The sequence below is a fragment of the Oxyura jamaicensis genome, chromosome 6 (genome assembly GCF_011077185.1).
Source record: "Oxyura jamaicensis isolate SHBP4307 breed ruddy duck chromosome 6, BPBGC_Ojam_1.0, whole genome shotgun sequence".
Lineage (NCBI taxonomy): Eukaryota > Metazoa > Chordata > Aves > Anseriformes > Anatidae > Oxyura > Oxyura jamaicensis.
This window is the reverse complement of record NC_048898.1, coordinates 14821666-14846608: the sequence shown is the minus strand read 5'-3', so window position 1 is coordinate 14846608 and position 24943 is coordinate 14821666. Positions and strand designations below refer to the sequence as shown.

Sequence of the window (24943 nt, the reverse complement as noted above, 5' to 3'; positions counted from 1 at the left end):
GCAGCAGATTGGCAGGTTTTGTTTTGATGGGAAGTCTCTAGATTTTACACATCTTTAAGCAGTGCTACTGTCTTATGAAATATATGTCTTAAATACATACTGCTTGAATCAGCAGACATGTGGAAGGTAAGGCTGGTCCAATGTACTGGAGGGGGAAAGAAGTATTCGAGCTAAAACTTCCTTGAGGGTACATTTGGCAAGGCTAGCTGCTGGCTGTTTTAATTTCTGCTTTCCGATGCTTAGAAAAATTAAGAATAAAAATAAAACCACCAGAATTGTAGTTTCATTGCAACTGCAGTCACTGTCATTCATCTGTACTTTATACTTCTCCCCTCAACTTCTTGGCCATGTTTTTCATACTCAATCAAAAATAGCATGTAAGTTTTATGGGAACAGAGTGGCAACAGATGTCTTTGGAAGCGTTATTGCTGAAGTAAAAGGAGGGACAGCTCTACCTACATCTTCGTTGGTCTTGTGGGTGGTGGCAGGTAATCAGCTGAAGAGATCACATGTGATAGTGAGCAACATGTTTGTGTGTTTGCTGTTGGGTTAGAGACCATGGGGACGTGGAGGAGGAGGAGGAGAGTCAGGGCTGCGGGGGTGAGCTCGAGGGATATAGTTTGAGAATTGGGAGACGAGGAGGTAGTGGGGAAGATACAAGATAAGTGGTTTCTCACTCGATTACCTTCACTAGATGTGGTGTTCTGGGAAATGAACTGTTCATAAAAGTTCAAGGCTCTAGGTTAAGCTAACGTTGTTATAAAACTAAATACTTTCAAAATCTCTGGGGTTTAAGGGATATTTCATAGCCTAAAATAAAAGGGGAAATTGGAGTGTTTTTTCTTGTATAGTAACAGATGCAGATACCATATTTTTCTTTAAAGGTTGTGGATATTCCAGCTGCACAGGCTGTGGAATTAGCCAGCCAGGATAGCCACACACAGTAAAGAAAGACGCTTACTTGTCTGGTGTAATTTCTCTGCCCTGTCTCCTTCTCTCTCATCCTGTTCCCATTATACAAAATTGTTTTCAAGGAACATTTTTTTTCATTTGTATACCTTAATGGAAGATGCAACAACACTGGGAATTTTTATTTTTTTTTAAAAGAGCAACATGGTTCAGGAGTCATGTAAGCTCTTCTCTTTTGGCTATGGACAGACCTGAATATAAAGTAGACAGCCGAGGTTTTGCTTTGGTTACACTTTTTGGCATGTATTCTTAAGAGATTACCCCTGGAATCTCTTGTATATACAACTCCTCCACCCCCAATCCTTTTAGCCCTTGTGTAATATAAGTCCAAAGCAGGATTCTTGTCTGAAAGCGTACAGTGATATTTTTGATTTGCAGAGCTCTCCTGAAGTTGGAGAGGTGGGGAAATAAAATTATAAGAAAAAAAGCAGTGTGCTTTCCAGTAGTTGGGATGAAGAAGTTGAATGCTTATTTTTGTAGTATTTAGTAGTGAAATACACTTTCAGTGGTGTAAGCTTGTCTATTCGTTTTGCCTTTCTGGGAAATAAATGCCAACATATGTAATTAAATCAGGAATCGGGCTAGCCTGTTTTCCTCAGTGGGAGGTGCAAATAGTTTTACAACGTGTCATGACTACAGCTTTATTTTCTGAAGGTGCAAGCAATTACCCTGTTGATATAGCTGTATACATGGTATCAATACCCTGTGCTGTGCCTGCAGAGTGATCAGTGTCACATTGAGTGCTGCATGGTAGGATCTAATGCGGTTCTGTAACACCAAGCCCAGGGGGGACTAGCAGCATGAGCAGCAGTTTGCTTTTGACAGCAGAATGTCCTTGTTGCTATTGATTGGGTTGTTCAGTGAAGTGAAAAGACATTGATCCAGCTTTAAACTGGTAGTTATATGATAATCCTGGAGATGAATGAGTATCAAGTGAGGTATTGCTGGAGGGAGGTGGCATGGGGGGAATCCAATACTGTTTTTTTTCCTTTGTAGTTAATAATAGCCTGATGATACTTTAAAAATAGATGTTTTATTGTATAGATCTGCACTAAATTAAATGCAACTAATAAATATGAAACAGATCTTTCTGTACAACAGATGTAAATAGTGGTGAAAGGACATATGTCTCCTCTCTAATTCCCTGAACAGTTGTGTTCTGTGCTCTCTCTAGTCTAGGGTACTGCACATAATGCTGATATCTCATCTGGTGTTGGGGGTGCTGATAGGGGGTCACCCTTGCAAAACTACCAGCAAGACACCAAAATACTGCTTGGCATTGAGGTGCTCCGAGACAACACATCTATGTTGTGCAGCCAATGGCAGTTAATTTGCTTGTCCCTCCTCCCTGTCACCACCTCATCCCCCAATAACATGTAAAGCTAGCAGTGTGAGATGCTGATAGTTTTATTGCAAAGCTAACTTCTATTTTTCTCTAAAATGAAGAATCTTGGGATACTGGGGTGTGGAATATTCTCTCCCAACACTAGTTCCTGGCTGTCTCAGATATTATCAAGCTGAAAGGGATAATGAGATGGTATTGCTGAAACATATTTGCAGTGTTAATATGTATTCTGGGATTTGAGTTTACTTTGAATTTTGCACTCTAATATTTTTTTTTTTTCTTTGGGGTAGAGACTTCCTGCACAGCCTTCTTAAGAAATGGGACAAGTGTCTTGATTATGATATTGGACAATCGCCCTTTCCCCAGTCAGTATTTGGTAAATGTTTAAGGGTAGGACTGAATGCCGTGGCTGTATTGCTCAGCCTGTGCTTCGGTGGCAGTAACGGTGAACGTCTGCACCTTGTGTTGCCAGTTATCTGAGTGGGGCTGCTGCTTGTTCCCCCTGGGATACCATGCGCCTCATCCTTACGAGGAACACTAGCATCTCCAGAGGCTGTGCCTGTAACACCATGCTTCACTCCGTCTTACCACTACAGGTCACCCGTTTGTAGGGCTGTGGCTGTTGTGGCACTAAGGTAGAATTAGTGGGTTTTCTTTTTGTTGCTCTTCGTGCTGCCTTTTTTACCTATCAAGCCACAGTTGTGCACACTTCAATAAGGAGAGCATGGAAAGGTACTGTGCAGGGGCTTAATTTCTTTGTTCAGCGTGGTCCACAGAGCCTTCTCCAAATGAGTATGCAAACTGTAACCTGTATTAAGGAATCATACTGGTAGAAGAAACTACAGATCAAGCTTTGAGAAATGCTGAAAAACCATCTTCCATTCACATAAATTTTTGCCTTCCCTGTTCCCCTATAAGACTAGTACCTGAAGTGCTTGAATTGCCGATGTGTATGAGCTTCAGAGATACTGAAATGGTGTGTGGGGGAAACGAGGATGGATGGATGAGAAACAGCATCAACAGCAGCATGCAGAATTGCAGTCCAGTAGGCTACTGAAACAGGTGCTGGCTGTAGCTGTTCCTAGTGGCAGCTGGAAAAAGGGATTTGGACTCAGTTGGCTGGACCACCCCAGGAACTTACTGCCTCACCTTCATCACTTGCCAGAGTTTGGTAGCACAGATGTGGGCTCTTAGGTGGATTAGATGGTTGAGATAATTGTAGTCTGTGTATCATTGCTCCTTTTACTTTACTGCACGATTGTAGCTATTGGTAAGGATGACTGGACCAAAGGAATTGCTCAATTATCTGTTGTGTTTCCTAACAGGATTAGCATTTCAAAGCTTGAATTAAAGCTTTTACTCTTCATTGTCAAAACCAGGTTCTTCACTTCTACAAATGAAGTAAAGTCTTTTTTTAAGAAAAAAGCCTAGGTCTTTGAAAAGAAGCGACAGAAAGTAATACCATCTAATACATTATGCATTTTTTCGGGGTTCTTGGAGTATTTTTCATATAAACTGCATTACAATTACTCTTAATGTGTAGACAGTTGATTATAATTATGAAAGGTAATGGGTTTTATTGCAGTCACTGCTGGCATCCAGGATCAGGATACTTACTAACTGTCCTGTGTTTCCACATTCAGCATTTTTCTGTGTTGTACAAAGATGGTGTCGTTAAAATTTTACAAGTTTCCACCTCCCCCCCCTCACTAGTTGTACAACTTGATATAAAAACATTTTTGCTATTAGTCTTGCATTGTTTCCTAACTAGTGTGTCTCTGTTAGATATAAGGGATAAAGAAACAAAAGGCAATGATAGCTGCTTACTGATAACACCCATTTTACTACGTGAACAACATGGACCTCTTTCAGGAAGGCAGTGTAATAATGCTGGGTAAGACTTCTTCCAAATGGGGATGCTTTTTATATGAATAAGTATTGAATATGGCTTGTACTGTCACTTCTGCCGCTTTTTTATGTGTGCCCTTGCAAATGGGGGGCATCATGTTGTTTTCAGAGTCTTATTGCTTAAATATATATCCCAGAGACACATGTTGCTATTAGCGGCTTGGGAGAGTTAACATTTGTTGGGAGTGATCCTCCTTACTTTTGCAATACACTTATGTAGCTTCATGCATAAATTAATGGCACTGAGCTTGAAAGAGGCAAGAGTGATTTATCAGTGTTCTTGTCCTAGAATACTCCCCCATTGTTTCATTTTATTTCTCTGCTGCTCTTTTGCCATAACTGCCAGACCTAATGGCCTTCCAGGAAAGCTGAGGCAGACCCCCCCAAATCTCTGTTTTGGAGGAGACCCTTTTATAAAAAGGGGAGGCCTATGCTAGAGCTGCCAGCTGCTTTAAAAGTGTTCAAATGGCAAGTGTCATTCTCAAAAATGTGTTTAATCACCTGACCAAACTTAGTTTTCATTGTGGACCATACAGATGATATTTTCATGTTTACCGAATAGGCCTCTATTCTTTCAACCAAATGCAAGGGGTTGGTTGTCAGACAATCACTTTTCCAACTGAAATAAAATGGAGACCTGTCCCTAAATTCGTTGTGATGGATCCCAGTGAACGGAAAAGGAAAGGTCAGCTGAGGGAAGCTGTTATGTTTTTGCTTGTGAAAACAAGGTGGGGGGTAGTCTAAAACATGTATGGCTTCGTAGTGTGTGGGCTTTTTGTATTAAAAACGGAATTGTTTTAAAATACTAAACTGAAATCTAGGGTTAACAGTGAGGTTTCTGCAGAGGAATTCTGCCTTCTTTGATCTCCAAACAGCCTAAGTGCAGATGAATGCTTGTTCATTAGCTCTGAGTGCTATTAACTTATTACCTTATGGCGTTGAGTAAAGTGGGCCCGTCACTTCACTTCTGAATTGAAGTGGTGTTGGATGGCACAGAAACTCGTCCCTTGGACAGTTCTGCTCTGGGTCCTTGTTTCTTGTCTCTGCGCTGTGGGGGCTTGGGGAGGGTGTTTCCTTCCACCTCCATAAATTTGTATCTCAAAGCAGTAAAGTGCTTGGTACAACCACTTTTTGGTTAAGAGTGAGTTTAATATTTCTTAAGGTATTCTCTCAGAGCTGACACCTTTGGACTAAAACTGTGTTGTAGGCTGTTCTCCTTGGAGTGCAGTTGTTCCAGCGGCCAGTCAAGGGGAGGGATGGGGTCGGGTGCTGGTGTGTCAGTGCTGCTGCAAGGAGCAGTCCTTAAGTGCTGTGAGTAGCCTTCTGTTTGAGTATTTTCTTTCTTTAAATTCTAATAATATCAGCTATCCAAAGTAAGTGTGGAGGGAGTCAACTCACAGGTCCTAGAATTTGAAGTTCTGGAAAACTAGAATTGGAATCCTTCCGGTGAGTTAGTGGTCTTGTAGGCCTGTGTCTAGCTTAATTCAGGTGCTTTCAGTTAAGTGGGACCTAGAGACAGTTGTGAAAACGCCCTGCTACCTGGTTTGGTACTGTAATGGAAGTGGAGTTAGTTGGGGGAACGAGGGGTTAACTAGTGCACTGATGAAGTTATGCTCCTGTGTAAACAGAAATTGCAGCCTGGCTCTGACATCTTTTTCAGCTCTGGCAAGTGGTACCTCTCATCTGTTTGCTGGGAGGTTGTGTACAGTTCTCATCTGTTTCAATGTTTCCCTGTTGTTAGACTTGATTGCATTTTTTTTCACTTTTTTTTTTTTTTTTTTTTTTCCCCTCCCCTTCTGGACACTCCACAGAAAGCCTTGGTACTTCCTTACAGGGATGGTACAACAAAGGTGCTTCAGCCAGTGAACTTTGGAAATAATGGCTTCAGGAGGCTTTATGGGGAAAGTGTGGGGAATACCTTTTGCCCCAAATTGCTTCCATATCCCATTCTACTTCCACTCCACATCTGCCTTTCCAAGCAGCGGTGATGTTCTGAAGGACACTGTCAGGAGATTGTGTAAATTCCTATGAGAAGGGCAGACATCTTAATAGAGATCTTGGAGTCCACTTTCCCCCCATACCCCATTTAGCTGTGATTACAGGTGACAGAACAGCTTTTTTTCCCCCATGAAACACAAGCCTCAGAATGCAGAAAACAATGCAGATCCTCTTGCAAGATATTTTATCCTTCAGTTGTAACGAACAAGATGCAAAAAAGTAACAAATAAGAATTTGTCAGATGTCCTTTTTTACTTCCTTCTGTGCCTGTGGGTGTTATCTGTTGTTCTTCTGAAGGACTAGCGTTTACTTTATTATTGGCTTTTATTATTATTTTAGAGAGATACACATTTGAAAGCAGAAGTTTAGAGTGTTTTATTACTTTAAATGTTTTTTCCCCCAGATCTTAATGCTTTAGGAAATCATACCTAACAATATCCATTTTTCATTTTTCCCCATCATCCGTAAGACAACACTTCATATTATGAAGGCATGAGAGATCTCCCAATTGAGTTTCTGGGAGGGCCATGTAACACTTCCTGAATCATCGTATTAACAGCATATTTGGCTTATAGCTGCTGTTTTTTCTACTGGTACCTTGTGGGAGCTGTTGCAATGAAGACCTTTGCTGCCTTATTGTTAATATGGCAAGAGGTATGTGCAGGGTTTAATATATAATGGAGCTATTCCTTCTCATCGGTCATTTCTTTGAGCAATAAACTACTTTCATCAGTGAAAGACTGTCAAACTTACTGTTCACATGAATACAGACTCATTAAATTGCAGTATTACAATTAAAAGATATATAAATCTGTGAAGGCTGTATAGGCTGTTGTTGATAGGGGATTTGAAGAGACCTTTCTAGAGCCATTTGCTGTAACAGCAGAACTCCCTGGATATTTCAGGGTGAGGTGAGTTTTGCTGGCATGTGGGGTATGGTGTGAAGTTTTACTTTGCTGTCCCAAGAAGAGGAAGGTGTATTGCTCCCAATATAAAGGGGATGCTGGAGAGACTTGGGTCTTGTTGCTCTTCCTGAGGACACTTCAACTCCATGGATCCTTTGATGGGGCGGCAGGGGAGTGGGTTGCATTTAGTGACCAGTAGAAGCAGAGCTACAATCTGAGTTTTCCCAGCAGAAAACAACGACGACAAAAAAAAAAAAAAGGAAATTGCCATTCCAAAGAACTTTGTAAGGAGTAGAGAAATTGTAAGAAACCTATGTTAATTACCATAAGCTCATTAATTTCATGAAATAGCAGCAATGGGTTATCTTTAGATCTTTTCTAAGAGCCAATGCATTTTCTGTTATATTGAAATTTTAAAAGCACTTTAAGAGGAATAAACTGTGTAAGCCTATGTCATAAACCACTCATAACTTGTCTTTCGAGGAAAATTCCTCTTCAGGATTCATTACGTTATTCCTTGGTATGCACTTTGTGGTTCTTGTTGAACAAAATCAGTCTAAATTTACTGGCCACTCAGTACAGATTTCAGTTGAACTTCATGTTTTGTTTGTAAGGAAAACAGTATTTGTTGTGGTAGAAAAGTAGTGGTGGTCCTTTCTGCCTGCTCTCAATTCACTTGTGGGGCCAACTGCAATTCCAGCTACAACACGGGTATCCTGCAAGATGCCTGCAAGCCTTTTGGCACCCAGCAGTGCCAAGACAGGCAGCATTGTCTCTGCCCAGTCAAAGAGACCGAATATACAGGCAGTAGAAATATAACAACTTCACAAGTGTCCTAAATAACCGCTCTGCCCCTCCACCCCCAGCTGTAAGGGAAGAAAGCAGACTGGTCACTAAATAAATAATGTGTGTGTTAATACGTAGCTGTTGCATGGACTTACATGGTGTGTGTTTACTGTGTCCCCCACCCCCAAGTCAAGTCTTCGGCCTGCCTCAAGGTCATCAGTTATTAGTCCAAGAGGCGGGGCCGTTTTGGGTTTGAATGCCGTATCAGAGAGGTCTACAGGGAGGATTAAAAACATGCTACTGGGAGAAGGTTGTTTTTGGCTGTCTTGATATCTGCCTTTCTTGGTGTATGTTTTGAACTACCAATTTGAATTTATTATTTATTAACTTGTTGGAAGGTTGCAAATGTAAATCAGACTATTTTGTTGAAATAGGCGATTTGTGCTTGATCTGAGTAGTACTAGATCTATCCCAGACGAGAAATAAAAACACTGTTGGTATTGTAATCTCAAATAGGAGTGTCACTGAATAAGTTTAGGCGATCCAGGTTTGTGTTTCTGAAGTTCTGCTTCTGTCGAACATCATTTAAATAGTCTGTCATTAAGAAAGATTAGAATGAGAAGTTGTTTTCAGTTGCTGGGTTCACTTGCCGGGTTCACTTGATTCATATATTCTGGCTTTCAGACTTGGAGCTTTGCTGTGTTTTGAGTAATAAAATTATACAGGTTTTTTGTGCAATATTAATACTTTCCCCTTCCTTTCTCCCCTCTTTCTCTTCCTCTCGTCATGTTTTGTCACTGTCACCTCTCTTCAAGTGTAGATTTATTTCTCATATGAATTGTTGTTTTCTTTGGCAGGAGCTACAAGCAAGTCTGTGTGAAATTATGTAATGTCTGAAAAGTTATGTTCATGATTAATTAGCCTATCGTAAAATGATTTTGGCCTGTGTGGAATAACTAGATCATACTTTTTATTTACTTGGCACTGGTAGTCGGCACTCTGGTCACATCCAGTAACTATAGAGTGCTTTGTATTAACTACTCTATACATTACCCGATTTGTATTTGGAACACGAAGTACACTTTTTTATTGGCCAGTTAATGTGAACTTCGCATTCAGGTTCAAATAAACTTTAAAGGAAACTAGCTTGGGCTGCAAGTATGTCTTATTTCTCAAATGGTAGGATTTATAGTTATTTGCTTAAAGCTGAGCACCTTTTAAATGGCACGTTCAAGAAGTTTTTACAAGAAGTGAAAAAAATATGGGGGAATGAGATGTTATATCCGAACTGCACTGACATCAGTGGCACAGCATTGACTGCTGCATAGTCAGCATCTCACCCAGGATTTTAAGTCTGGAGAAGACTTCGTACAGTTTATACTGTAGCTTTGCCTTCTTTTTCTCTTTCCTTTCAAGAAATCTATTCAGTACAGTTGAATTGTTCCAAAAATACTGTGTGGATTTTGGATCTTTCAGATCTTGGCTTGGTTAACAAGACTTCTTGTTAGTAGTGAAGGCTTTTAGGTTCTATTCTGAGTGTCAAAGAGTAAGCGAGATCTGTTCTGTGAGTTGGGCTGTTTAGGATTCTTTACAGACTTTGTTTCTAAAGCAGTCTGGATTTTAGACAAGTAGTGTTCAAAAAATTCTGTGCTCTTTAAAAGTTCTGATTTGTATCATTTAACTGATATTTCAGAAATGCCTGCGTTTGCAAAACTGAGGGAGATATTTTGCTCATCCTTAACATTACTTAGTTCAGTTAGCTTTGCTGTTGAAGAATACCACATCCAACTTGTGTTTTTGCTAAGTTGAGGGCCTTCTCCAGCTTGGGAAATCTACTGTGGGCTTTTTACAAAAATACTTAAAAGGCACCAAAGGACGAGAGCTGTAAATAATACTGATTTAGGGTGGTAAGAAATAGGCTAATCTCCCTGGTTGTGCCTCAGGAACCGTTGTCTCCTTGTTTGGACTAGTTAAACGAAATAGGTTTTTCTCACATTGGCCTACAAGGGACCCTAAAATTTGTACAGAAGTCTATAGGATCAGAATTTTGTTGGTGTGATAGTTAAGGACTCTTTGTTGTAGTGGTCAGTGTCCCCTAACTATGAATGAAGCTGTAGGTGCAGGTTATTCCATCACTTAATTCTGTTAATGTGTGGAAATGAACAGCACCAGCTCTGTATGAGGTTGAAATAACCCTGCCAGTGTTGGAGGGAGTTGTTTGGCTTCTGAGTTCTGTGAGACCTCATTTCAAACTCAGGCAAGCTCCAGTAGTACTGTAAGATTGATGTGTTAGTGTTTTTGTATGCTCTTTCCTTCAGCTATGCCATTTTGCTAGAGTGCAAGGTTCTTGCCACCATCTGTAGGCCATCACTTGCTGTTCTTGAGGCAAAGCATAAGTAAATTGAAGCATGATGTAAAAATCCCTCACAAATTACAGTAAGTGAGCTGCTGGCTCAATAAACTTTGCTACAATCCTTCTCTTACCCTTTTTTTCCCTGTTATTCTAATGCTACAACTCGTAAATGCGCCCTTAGTTGCATGGCAGTTCAATGTTACTGGCAGGACAGAGGATGGCCTCTTAGATTTTGTGGGTTTTTGCTTGGTAACTGTGGACTTTCAATTGATGTAGTAGGTAGATTTAAACCAGGGTCTGAGAGCCTGACTGATTTGTTTCCAGGAGTCGTGCAATACAAATTACTGCAATCTTTTTCATTTTTTTTTCCTGCCTGCTTAAACGTAATGGTTGAAGCCAAATCTTAAGCCTGCTTCCTTCAAGAGGCTTGTATTTAACTTTATTTAAAAGGCATACTTGGAAACCTTTCTAAGAAGAGCTGGCCTTCTGTGAAATATTTATCAGTTTTGTTCTGAGCTGTTTGTGTTCCAGTTTACGTAGCAGGGCTGGTTAACAGTGGTTTATTATATTCATATGGAGATAATTTTCCCCGTATTTATAAAATGAAAGTGTTCTTTTTTATATAATTAGAATATTAGTTTGAGTTTGGAGGGAAGGGGTGGGGGTGGAATTTCTTCTATATTGGCCTTTCCTTATGCACATAAAGAAGCAGGGACCAATGGAGCAATGTGCTTCATTTTGTTTGGAATGCCAGGCACTTAATAACCCTTGGGGATGTAGAACTCCTTTGCCCATTCATTTTTAGTATCCCACTGCCATAGGTTTCTGCAGCTGATAGAGTGAAAAACTGCTGTTCTCTTCGCTCTTGTATAAAATACACTATGTACTTTATGGACCTAGCAGACGTTCAATGGAATTGTGTCTTGTAAAGTCAGAAGCCCTGTGAGTGACTTGAAAGTCGTGGCTGTTGGAACAAATTGCCTTTCTCCTCTCAGGAATAAAATTCAGTTCCCATTGAGAAGGTGGGGAAGAGCGGTGGTTAAGCTGTTCTCATTTAATCATTTATTTGTCCAGCTTTTACCCTTTTCAGAAAGGAGGTCAGGAGTGAGCATATTTTAAATTATATGAATAAAAGTAGATTTTCATTATTCCTATTGCTCCTTAGCTCACCTAGCTGGGTAATATATTAGTGCCATTGTTTTCACCCAATGAAAACCAGTGACTAAGCAACAGCAAAATCAATGGTATACTGGTGTTACTTGTTGCCCATAGGAATGCAGGGGTTTAGTTAATAGTGGGGCCTCTGTGAGAGAAGTAACTGTCCTAACAATGATGTTGTTTGTATTTCATCTGCTCTTAAAATCAGCCTTTCAGCAGAAAGGATGTCAAATTACAGGTGTACCATAACAAAACCCTGTTCTTAAAAACAAAACAATCAAAAATCAAACACAACATAGCTCTTCTTATTTAAAGCTTGCGTTTGTCACAGTGACATCAGTGGAAGAAATCCAAAGAAACACTTGTTTTGTAATCCCAGATCAAGTTTTGGAATGTGCAGCCTTAATCTTGCTTTGGTCCCAGTGCTTTTCCTTTACGAATGTGAGGTGAACAGGCAGGATATTTCTTGACTTTGTGTGGCAAATGAGCAGCTTCATCTTGGAATAGAACTTCTACTTGTTTTGTTTAAAACTGCATTTCGCACTATCCCAGGCCCATGAAGCCCCTGCTTCTGTATCTATAGTGCTGCTCAGCTCTGGAGAGGGCTGACAGTAAACTTGCCCCAAAGAGTAAATGAAATAAAATATGCATATGATCCACTTAATATGCAATTAAACATTTTCCCTGAGCAATTAGCATCAAGACAACTAATAATTATCCTGTGCCACACTGCAAACATATTATGCACATTTATGTTGGATGACTTTGGTAATAAGTTATGAATAAAAATGTGCATATATACAAACATCTGAGTAAACCTAGTATTATGCCAACAAAATGTGTACTCATATTGGAGTTTGTTTAATCTACCTAAAAGCAATGCTTTTTCTCCAGTGAATGTCAAAATTGACATTCCCATTGGGATCATGGTCTGTGAATCACAATGCTGCTTACCTGCTTGTGATTACACATGTAGGTTCTTGCTTCATCCTACTTGCATTGCAACAACAGGTAGAGCTTGGAGTTAGGAAACGCAGCTCCATTCCAGCAACTGTATGTACCCGTGACCCCCAAAAAAGTGTCTTCCTAAAACAAAGAACCAAAAAACCACCAAAAGTACAAAGGGGTTCGATCTTCTGTCTTCCCCATCTTCTAAATATGTAAAGAAAGCAAGTATCAAGAAAGCAAGGTAGGTGAAGAAACGGTAAAAAATAAGAAGCGAGTAATGAGCAGGATTTGAGTTAAGCTAGGTACTTTGCTGTTTACGTTTACCTCTGACTCAATACCTAGAGGTGTACTTAAAGGGGTGAGATTCCATGTGGGACTGCATTCTAATGATGTGTGGATAATGTGTAATTGAACTGCTTTGTCATCAGGTACAATGGATGGCGTGGTGGTTGATGGATAAATCATGATGATGGTGGTAGGTCAGTGTTGTAAGGCTTAAATGCATCCTTTTGTGACAGAGGTGAAGTGCATGGGGAGCAATGGAAATGTCTGGGATCTGTAGCTGGTGAAATGATAGCAGGGTCTACCCGTATCAAAAGGTCTCTTTAGGCTGTCTACAACAGTCCTGTGTGTGTCTATTAAACTTGGATTATGGTTGGAAAACCTTACCTCTGCAAGCACAGAGGCTTTAAATAAGCTCTGTTAAAAATGAAAGCTGAGCCTCCAGGCCACTGAGAGATTTATCCGTGGTTTTGAGGTGTGGCTCTCCACCTTTCTCCAGGAGGTGTATCCTCTGCTTTGGGTATCTGTTGTACAACAGAAGGGGGCTTCTTGAATTGTTTTGGTGGATGTCCTACCAACAGAACATGAGTGCAATTCCTCTTATATGAAGTTAATTAAAAGGACCAGGGCAATTAAGTGGAACCCTTTTCAGAAAAGGTGAGCATGTAGGTGAGCATGTCTGTGGTTTTCTGTGGTGTTTTGGGTATATTTTTGTTTTTAGACGGGGTTTCTTCTGCCACGCATGTTAAGCGACCTTTGATATGCAGAATATCTTTGGTTTATTGAATACTGCTGCAGCAACTTAGGAAATTGAAGTTAGTTTTTTTTTTTGTTTCTAACATTTGCGTTTTCATATGAAACATGGAAAGTGTAATTTGAAATAATTTGAAATAAACTAGAGCTTGGCTTTTATTGCATTTCCCAGTTTGCAAGCAAAAGAGACTTTTGGTGCCTGAAGTTGCATTCTGCTTCCTAAGCGGTAATTGTGAGTCCCCCTGTTCTAGGTTGTGTTGTACTCCAGTTTGGATGAACAGGAATATTCCTTTCAGTAATTTAAAACTGTATTTAGAAGACCGCTACTATTGTATGTTACTTTGTGCATGTCTTCATTACAGTGTTCGCTGATGAAGGCACAGGTTAGCTCTTTGTTCAGTTCCATAAGTTGTCGTGGTGCTTGCTGACTGTTGAGGTCAGTCCTGAGGCACAAAAGTGATGCAGGGAGCTGTTTTCAAGTTGGTTGCATGCTGTCCTGCAAGGTACCCTTCATTTTTTGTACAATCTAATAAAGTATTGTGTGGGGAAAAAAACAATAATAATAGAAGCTTGCATTATAGTTTGTCTGTATTTTTCAGGGTGGGGAGGAGGAAGCAAGTTTTATGTTTTTACACTTACTGGCTTAAAAAACAACATGTTTTTTGATGGATAATACATTGGATTTTTAGCTGAAAAACAGTGAAAAAGCTAGGAGTAACCTGGTTTGCTCTGCATGCCTTTCATCTCGGGACTGATGGGGACTGGATAGAGTCAGGTAGACACACATTTTCACACTTCTCAGTTTTGGGTAATTTAGTTACCTCAGAGTTATACTGCATATCATAATTTCCATGCATATGTACCCCATGGAAATTTGGGAGAAAGATGTGAGCAGAAGAGAAGCCAATTTGTAGTAAGGATATAAGAGAAAGAGATTTATAGTGCAAAAGAAAACATGATTATGTGTTCTAGCCTGTTCTAGGTGAGGATCCTCTTTTGGGGGAAGAGGAAAAGCTCCAGACTACAGCTTTTCTTCCACACTCTATTAATGTATAGTTCATTGACTTTAATCTATAGTATAAAATCTCTTTTATTCTTGGACCTCTTCTTGTGCTGGCTTTTTTTAATGCTTTCTGAACCTGTAGGTCCTACAGTCATATTTTGTAGCATGGCTTTCTGCAGTAATAGCCTGGGTGCATGTTCATAGTATCCTTTGAGTTAGTGTGTATTCTTGCCATGTGATGCCTGTATTAGCATGGCACTGTAGAACTAAATATGGGATTTAGTGGGCAGTTGTCATTAAGAAGTTGATTTAAAAATCCAAGTTTAGCTTACTTTGTAATCCCTAGTTCCTGAAACACAGCATTTTTTTCCCCAATGTGTAAAGTGAACTTTTTTTTCCTCCCACAGAATGGGTGCACTAAGGGAATTGGAGCTGAAGGTACTGGTAATGCCTTGCTTATGACCAGAGCAACTGTTTCAGTAGTTGAAACCAGAAATTAGTATCTGTCTCTCATTCAGTTTTTGTTTCTCGGTATTAGTAATAGTAGTTAAAATGTTTAGAGATGATAATGGTGGTAGTTCTTACTCAAGGACTTCTTTTTTTGAAGTTAGGATATGATTGTCAAAAAAAAAAAAAAAAGCCACCATCACCAACCAAGCTCCAAAACGAAGATAGCCCTTGAAGGTGAAGATTGAGATCAGAACAGTGGATTCCCTAGTGAAGGTCATGGCAGTTCCCATTTGCCTCTATCCTGTTAACCTTTAAATGACTTGAGCTGTTTATATTAATGGGATAATAAAGATCCAAAATTTGTGTATTGCATATGGATGCATCTTCTAGCAAGTTGTCAGATGCTGTTGAGGGCTTTCTGAAAAGGCATTGTGAGAGCTGCAGATAAGAACATTTGAGGTTTTTGGATTGCTGTTGAAACGTATTTTTTGGGAAGCATACATGAAACTTTTCAGTTCTCTTAAGTGTGCATAACACTTAATGGAACTAGGACTTAAAACTATAATTGTTTATATACAGCTAACGTCTAGCAGTTTTCAGACAATCTGTTTAAATCTTCAGAGTGCTATAGCAATGCAAATAATTATCTACTTGCTTTCAGTGGGATTTATAGTTGTGGGTAACTTCACACACTTGAAAATGAAGACTTTTCAGGACTTAAGATGTGACTTTTGGGGCTGCAGACTGTTAGAACATTGAATGCTCTAAGACTTTCATGGGAATTATAAATTAGAAGAACATGCAAATTCCTCTAGCACAAACTACTGCAGGGAAAAAGTATTTTGAGATAGACTTTTGAGACAAACTTATTCTGGCGTAAGTTAACTGAAAACCAGCAGAATTTTAACCATGGATTAATTTCATGCAGTGACAAAGCTTGTTAGTTTCTCGGAATAGACGGATGTGATTCACTTAAAAATAAGTAAATCATATTTACTAGTTTCATAAAGGACAAACTCAGCTAGCATTAAAACAAAGTTTTCACTTAAGTACAGATGATGCACCAGTTGAACTACATGCTAACACTGCTGTTGCAGTTTCTAGATCAGCATGTTTTTTTTTTTTTTTGTGGATCAATCTCAGGTTTGAAGTGTGACTGAAGACAGAGAAAGCAGTAAGGAAAGTTGGTCCTTAATGTTTCACAGCTGGTAAAATATTCCAGGTAATTGTAACTTTTTTTAAAAAAAAATCAATTTTAAAACACTTCCTGAGGTCACCAAAATCAGTGTTTTGAATTTGGTTTTAGCTTTCATCAGTAGCACAAACTCCCTGAATGTTTTTTTTCTGAAAGTGACTGGAAGGATTAAACAATGATCAAAATGTAGATGTACACACCCCTATTGGTGTAAAAGGTCTTAAATGTTAGTACATGCTTGCATAATTACTGTCTAAAACAGGCTTGAAACTAGGCCTTTTAAGATAAAGATTGAGTTGTGCAGGAGGAACTCTTTTGTAGCATCCAAGCTCCACTAACATCTCCACTCTGCATGCGAGGCCGTGCCAGTCTTCGGACATGGGGCTGGCATCCTTTGACCTCGGTGTTCCTTGTGAAGCCTGTGGCTGTTCCTAATATATGGCAGTAGTTCCAACAGACTTGGAAACACTGATCTCTGCTCACTAATTCTCCGTTCTCCCTGCTCCCCCAGATGTTCAAGTCAGATGATGTTTTTTGATTCCTCACGGTGAATGATGTCACTCCTGCGTCTTCTCTTTTCTTGTATTATGTGGGTGGTTGTTTCGTCTTCATTTCCTACCCTGTGCCCAATGCATGACGGAGGATAAGCTCTCCTCCACCTCACCTGCTGCACCAGCTTGCAGACCTTTCTTCCCCTGTCCCCATGACTTGGTTTGCTGTTGGTGCCTTCCTGCTTTGTGTGGTGGGGTAACAGCTGAGAACTTGTCCTCCCCTCTCTCAGGTTGATGATATGCACTCAAGTGACATCTTTAATGGCTTTGCACTGCACTCCTGATGAAAGGTAGTACCTCTCAGGTTCAACTATTTCATGCTCTTCACCCCTTCTCTAGGTGTTTAATGGCAGAAGTTTGTATATGGTGTTTGTGAGGGTTGTTTGTGTTTGGTGTCTTTATTATTACTATTTTTTTTAGCATAAAAAGTTCTTTGTGTATGCAGCATACCAAACTTCTGTTGGAGTAAATGAGCTGAAGACCTTAATTTTTCCTTGATTTTATTAGTGCCCTTTTTAGGAAGATGATGATGCATTTATGAGATCAGAGCAAGGCTTTTGTATAGTGCCTAAAGCAGACACTGGCTGGGACCCGCTAGATATTCTGCGGTACTCTTTTTAGGAAGCCAGTGTTTTGAAAGCTTACCTGCATAGCTCTTCTGGTTCACACAGGCTTTTATGATCAACTGCAGTGGGTGATTGTTTATAGGAATAATCTTGCCTTTGCATTTCGTGCCTGAAGGGAAGGGGGAATGCGTTTGAGACTTCCTATTGTGAATGTTAAAAACAGCGCCTGGTTTATTTAACATTTGTGCTGTATTTGTAGCAGGATTAAATAGCTATCATTTACCAAAAGCTAATCATTCATTTGTCATCGCCAAGTAATACATTCACAAATTTGAAACTGATTGTATTTCAGAAATTTAAGTTCTGCATTCCACGTTATAATCCTTTCTTGCTTACTGGAGGAGACTGGGACTGTAATGTCCCAATGTGTGCATCGCAGGGGTTCTGACCCAAAATTACTGGTGACAGTGAAATTACCATGATATGGCACTGGCTCGTAAGGCTATTTAAAGGACAGATTGACTGCAGTAGTTGAAGTGTGAAGTTTTTAAAGGGTTGATTGGCTATGATTGTTGAATGTATTGTGTTAAGTATTATTCAATTTCTAATTGGAAAGGAAAATAGTCAGTTGACAGTTGCCTAATTGTTGGTCTGTTATTGCTCTGTACTAGATTTAAAAACAAAGTTAAAATCTGATTGCCTAGCTGCTTTTTTGCAAAGCTTCAGTTTCTGAAGGCAACTGCATGTTGGCATAGTGAGTGAATTTTCTGCATATTTACCCTTACTGCAATTGTAAATACACTGTTACTTGAACAGGGCAGCCTTCTAAATTTGGATATACAATTTCTAGTGATCTAGAAAACCAAAACCTTCTGACAGACATAATTTAGCTTGTTCTCCAAGTTGAATTGGATGAGAAGTTCTGCTCAGCTTATTAGTTCTGTGGAAGAAACAACAGTATGTTACTGGAGAAGCGTTGTTCAGACCTATATTCAGGGACAGAGCAGGCAACAAAGTCTTGAAGTTTTTGCAACAAAATCACTAATGTGATTCTGAAATATTAGATGAAAAAAATGAACTAAGATTGAATAGCAAGAAAAATATTGGTTCATTTGGTGGATAATGTTGCTGTGTTAAATAACTGCAGTGGTGCCTGCTACCTTACCCGGGATGGGCTCAGGCAGGAGCAGGAGGCTTGTTGCCGTGGCCAAAATCCCAGCCACGATCCTCCCCTCCCAGCATGTGGACCGTTTGCCTTTGGGAGTTTTTGCCCCTCCCAAGTGCTGTCTGGGGGGCTTCCCAGGCCAGGCAGCACCCACCCATTGCCTGTCCCCTCTTGGTGTCTCCCATCCCGTACTTAGCCTCTTGCTGCTTTCACTGCTCTTCTGCAGCCTTCTCCCAGGCCTCTGTGAGCTGTGTGCTTGGATTCCCCCTTCTGACACCCATTGATGTTGTGACCTGTGAGGTTTGCCTGACCCATGGGTGTGGGAAGATTGCAACAGTGGGTTTGTAGGATTCTGTAATGCACAAGGACTCAAAGGCTTTTGTTTCTTGAATTTCTTCATTGTTAGTTGCTACGAATCACTGCTGGGAAAGCAAGTATATGCTTGTGATTGTTTACCTAAGTGCCTGCCTGCGTGTGCTATTTTGAAGGGCATCTCTCACCATACCCCTCCCAGGGGCTAACCTAGGACGCCCAAGTCCTGCCCCACAGCTGAGCTGTGTCACGGAGCCTGGCTACAGCCAGGCATCCCCAGCAAGGCCCCATCCTGTCCCGGAGGTCTCGCGTGGAGAAGTTCTTGCAGGAGAGCTTTGGAAGAGAAGCTCATCTTTGAGTAGAAAGCAAGCTGCTTTTGGGTCTTTGGAGACATAAGGGGATTGGACACAAGTTGCTGGCACAGCCAGTAGCTGATGGCAATTTCTGCTTTCCCAGACCATCAGTTTGTTATCACAGCTTCTCTGTTCGGTGCCCATCAGGGAGATCTGGGGCTCCCAGATGCACTTGTCAAGGATGCCCTGATTCCCAGGCCAGCCGGTGTACCTGTGTCAGTGTTTTGACACTTAAGGCTGCTTCAGCACCAAATTACTGGCCAGACGAGTTTCTGTAAGAGATGAAATGGAATTAACCTTGATGTTGACTAACAGCTGTGTTCCAGAGGATAATGATACTTGATTACTATGTTTTAGGTGGGAAACTAGTGATTAGGCCTTGAAAAATGATACAGGTAGGAGATGAGCTTCTTTGTTTTACAACCTGACAAAGATTTTTTTTTTATAGTTCATGCTAATTGAGTCAGTTCTGGGACAAAAATAATACCACCAGTATGACTGCAGTTTTGCTTTAGCTATGCAAGTTGAAGTAGCATGAAACTAGGCTTTACTTAGTGTGCTGACAGGCACGTCTGCATTAACTAATGGCAGTAGCTCAGAGATCAGACCTAGTAATGTTCACAGTTATTAATGTAAATGGCTCCTAAATATATACAGGAGCCTGTAAGTTTCTTGAAAACCTGTGTGTGAAGTGACAGGATTTGCAAGCTCTCTATTACTGCGTTTGGTATGGGAACATCAGTCTTTGTAGCCTTGAACTGCTAACAACCTTTGTCCTTTATTTTACCTTCAGTTAAAAAAAAGGGGGGGGGAATAAGGGGATTGAAATAGGAAAGTACATGAATGTTGGCCAATGGCCATGTCTTTCCTAGAGCAAGAAAAAAAGTCTTGGAAAGATAAATGAGACTGTGGACCTGGATTTGTTTCATTACATGAATGATATGTGATGTTTTGTAAATAATTTATCAGAGCAAGCATTTCTGAAATGGCTAAAGCACTGTTATATCAAAGGAAAAGAGAACAGCATCACTGCCACAATGAGGTTTTGAGTGATTTCCACTTAAATAAATAAATATTTTAAAATTATCTGTGTTAAACATTTCTTAAAGCTAAGAAATGTTCACAGGATGCTGCAAGTGAACAGTTAGCTCTGAACCATTTTTCTACTGCTTTTTAATGGAGTCTGAGTGATTACACAAAAAGCTAACTTTTAGTAGTTTAAGTATTTTTTAGATTAATACCGTTTTCATGTAAGTACATCTTAAAGTGATAATGATAGGACAGATCATTATAATTATGATTTCTTACTGGTGAGAATTGTAAGTAACTGGTTTTCCTTTATCTGTAGATATGTTACTTTAAACTGACAGTTGGAAAACTCTGCAGGTATGAATGTGTCTCCCCTGTCTGGGAAGGTACTTGTTATTTGAGTATCCCACTGAAGAAATAGTTGCACCTAGTTTTACGTGTTTACAGATCTGTTTATAGACTCTCTATGCAAGTACTACTGATTTAATGTATTTGGGTGATGCAGGTAACTAGTTTCACTGAAAATCTCTGGAAATTTGCCATTGGGAGAATGGGGAAGTAAATTTGTAGGGTCTTTTAATTGTTTATTTTTATTTTTTTTTTTTTGTGGATAGTTGTGTGTTAATTGCAGGTAATTGAAAGGTTTTCGTGTTTGTTTTAATGTGATGGCGTGAGTTAGTTGATGGGACTCATCACGCTGGAACAAACAGTTGATCTACTGAAACCAATGTTTTTAACCTAAACTGGTAGTTTCAGGGAGAGGCACAAGGAAGCTATCCATTGGACAGAAGTGGATAAAATATGTCTTAACATTGACACCTGCACGCATACTCCTTTGGAAAGGAACTCTATTCAGCTGTAATAAAAAATAGTTTGCATCTTAATCTTTGAAGCACTATTGTGCTGAACCAATGGTTTCTTTGTGTTCTGGAATTGAAATTGTGTATTTAAGAATAATGTCCTAAAATTCTTACTTTTCCTGGATTTTTAACGCTAATTTCACATGGGAGATGTTGACATGGGTAAGTACACAATGTTGCTATTTATGGGTTAAGTTTTGGTTTTGACCTATGTTAAGATAATAAACATTATTCAAAGTGAGTAAAATTGTAATTAATATATAATACAACAAATTGTCAATTAAAACTGATTCTCTGAACTCAAGTATATGAGAGACAAAAGGCTCCTGAGAAGGGTTTGCCTGTGCTTGTAGTTTTTAGGTAACTTTTTTCCTGCTTAATAAAGCTAACTACATGTCTTTGTTGTTTTAATCTAGCCACGAGCTGATCCCATCCCAATATGTAGCTTTTGTTTGGGAACGAAAGAATCAAATCGTGAAAAAAAACCAGAAGAGCTGTTGTCTTGTGCAGACTGTGGCAGCAGTGGTAAGTTGGCCAAATTTACAAATATTGTAAATGTTTATGTATAAATCTGTTTTTAAGGTATTCAAGTGTTTTTCATGTCAGAATATCATTCTCTCTTCTGACATAGAATGAGAGCTCCAGCGAAGAGTGTTGGGTGAGTGAAAGAGGCAGTCTTTTTTGACTAAAATTTTGTCATACGGACAGCTACCAATGAGTCTGAATTCATTTGTAGGCCCAAAGTGTAGACATGCTGAGGAAATTTGTAGGGAGGTACCTGCAAAATGCTGGAATGGTGTGATTTGTTGGGGGTTCTATGTTTGATTTGAAAACTCAGTTGTGCACTGTGCCTGCAAATGATTGTCAGGAATTTTGCCTGAACTGATTCCCAGCATTTATGAAGCTGGGGAAGAATGGAAAAAAAAAAGACGAAAAGATGACTGTGTAGCAGTCTTTGATGCTGTTACATATCTTGTGTATCCAGTTAATTTTTGTATAAAATTCTCTTGTTACTCAAGTGGTAATTTGTATAGTGTTTAAAATAACCTACTCAAGCTGTTAGGAGAAACATCACATTTGTGTTTCACGTGACAGAATGTGTGTGTGGCTTTGAGGGGAAAAAGGGAGTTGTAAGAAGAACAAGTCTTCTGGCTGGTAACAGGAAAATTACTGGATCAGGGAAATATTTTACAAGTACAACAAAGTCTGGCAGTTAATGAGCTAGGTGTTTGCTTCCCTATAAAGTTACATAAATAAAACAGAACTTTAAAAAAAATAGCTGAAGAAAATAGTACATTCATCTTTTCATATTCTTCAGCTAGTGTGAGAATCCAGTTTCCACTTTGGATGGTTTCCATTACCTTGCAAAAAGCATTTATAAAAATGGGATGAATTTTGATATCAAGAACTTCTTTGTCAGAATGCACAGGATAGTTTTTGATATTAGATCCTTATTTTCCTCCTTCCAAGACAGTGACCTTGTTTGATAAAGCAGGGTTATACTTCACTGCCTGTTCCCTGAAAGGTGTTTGTGTGGGTGGTGGTAGAGCTGATCTGATAGCAGGTATAGGAACTGGTATGTAGGCCAACCAGGGGCCACCACTTGTCAGACACGAAGTGACCATCCATTTACATGTACCTCGCTGCTGTGTGCTGAGCTGCTCTTGCTGACCCTGTGCAGCTGACCTGAATGCAGGTGCTTCTAGTGAAGTGATCATCTGGCTTAAGTTTGAAACCATCTGGGTTAATTTTGGAAGCTGTAGCACATTGTTGCTTTGAGCACTGATTGCACATGGATGATACCAAGCATGTTACTGGCTTAGGTTACTGCTGATTTGCAGGGGGCTTTGGCTATGAAACTCATTAAGATCTTGTTAGAAAAAGGTTTATGGCATATAGCTGGCCTAACTGTCGAGTTTGGGCTGAGAAAATCCTCTGATCAGTTTAGCTATTCTAAAAGAAAATCCCCTGTGTAAAAAGAGCTTTATATTGGAAGAAGAGTTACTTCACCAGTAAAGCTTGTCACTTGGGTGGACTGCTCTTGTTAGCTGTGTCATTAAAAGAATTTTTGCCCATGTAAGCTACAGCTGCTTAAGGAAATAATTTCAGCAAAGCTTTTTGCAGTGCAGATCATCCCATCCCAGCTCACAGACACACCAGCACTACTGCTTCTTAAAGTCACAATCTGCAGCGTGCTACCCGTTCTTCTGCCGTGGTACCAGTGGTTGCATGTGAGCTGGACTGAGGAACAAATGTAGCTGAAAGGTGGCAAGTTTGATCGATTCCCTGATGGAAGTTCCCTGCTCAGCCATACAACCTTCTGTGTCAGAATGAAAATGAGGGAAGTGCTTGGGTGGTAAATGAGTAGGGTCTGAGTAAGCCATTGCTGCTTTTGAGAAGGATGTAAGTGAAAATATTGTTTCAGTGTCTTTAAATTCAGAGCATATATCCCTCATAATTCTGTAGGTGTGCTGCTGAAGTTACTTAATCTTTTGGTACTGTGATAGCTATATAAGTACTCCAGTAAAAACAAACCAGTGTGGAACAAAAATGTATTTTCAGTTAAGCAGGGTATGCTTTTCATTGTGTGCTTCTGAATCCATCACTCTGGACAGATTATTTTTATTCTAACCAGTTTGTTTTCTAGTATATTTAAGTAAACGATTAAACAGTGAAATAAGGAAGTGGCTTTACACTCAACTCCTTAGACTTGTTAAATGGTCTTCTGTGTAGCTTACAGGATTCCTGCACTTTCCAATCTGTGTTCTAGTATTTGGAAGTTTAATAAGCTTGGTTAGACTGTGGTACGCAAAGTTTACGTTAATCAGGTGACCTCAGATAAGAGCTCTTCTGTTACGGAGTACTCCCTGGTAAGTCTAAGGGCTCTGGAGCTGTGGAAGCCTTGACTTTCATGGATCAGCTTCCCTTCGAATTAACACTGATACATTCTCTCTGCCTCATTAAGACTGAATTATCTTTAATTAGTTCCTCAGATGTATTATATACGAAGAATGAAATGTTGAGACTGCCAATCAGATTGCTGCATGGTTAAACTTTAGCTACTGATGCCTAACTAAAAGAAAAACCAATTTCAATGCAGTATATAAATAATACAACTTCATTCAAGTAGAGGTTATTGTAATTGGATTTGTAATTTTGCACACTGCAGTATGTCTCAAAACTGGTCTTACTGTATAAGAAACATAAAAGAAAATGCATATTGTGCACAGCAAGCAAATTGTTGTTCAGTTGATCAGAGATTAAATTGTAGTGCCCACTACTGGCATGTCTGCTTTGCCTTAGGTTTTTTGTTTCAGTTGCTTATGTTTCTTCAGGTAATGCTTCTGCATTCTGAAAGCAGAAACAATCTGGGTATTTGCACACCTCTCTAATATCACTCTGATTTTGTGATATAATCTATTTGGGCAGTGAAAATGAAATGCGTTGCTGTGTCCCTTTTCACAGGGTGTTTTCTAAGGGAGTAAGATGAGGGATGTCAGATAAGAGAAAACAAATCCTATTACGAAAGCAAACATTGTTCCTTCCTTTTTCCTGCTTTTTATCCTTACTATCTTTTGATTTTGAAAAATCAATAGACTTGAGAAATGGAATCAAACTCTACCTCTGTTTGCACAATCAAGAGGTGCAGAAGCAACTGAAGAGCTGCTGCTGACAGATTTTTGAAAGGGAGAATGAAGTTTGAGAAAGAAAAAGGGGAAAAAATTGAGTTACTGGGAAGCTATAATAAATACTTAGGAGCAACAAAAAAGCACAAACCAAAACAACAACAACAAGTTCAAGTAAAACAATTGTGTTTTTTATTATTCCAAGTAAGTATTATGTTACGCTGAGAAGGCAGGAGGGTTAGTGAGCAGATGTGGGTAAGGGAAGCTGGAGAGCAGAGCAACAAAGGTTTTAGTCCGTTCAAGAGGAACGGGGACAGGAGATGTTTGGAAAGCAACCTGTGAAGGCTGTTTTACAAAGGGAGATTAGGGTATGTCTGGAGTGTAGGAGCTCAGAGTGGAACAGGGGGATGTGGCCTGAAGGCAGCTGC

The 24943-nt window shown here is 39.7% G+C and overlaps 1 protein-coding gene across 7 annotated transcripts in view; it reads left to right on the top strand.

The window, feature by feature from the left end:
* KAT6B (lysine acetyltransferase 6B) overlaps nucleotides 1-24943 on the top strand; it is a 116987-nt gene that overhangs the window by 36307 nt on the left and 55737 nt on the right. For all 7 annotated transcript variants that reach the window (XM_035329725.1, XM_035329723.1, XM_035329722.1 and 4 more), the window contains one exon: nucleotides 21306-21414. In XM_035329725.1, the coding sequence (XP_035185616.1) occupies nucleotides 21306-21414 (109 nt within the window). The remainder of the gene's footprint in view (nucleotides 1-21305; nucleotides 21415-24943) is intronic.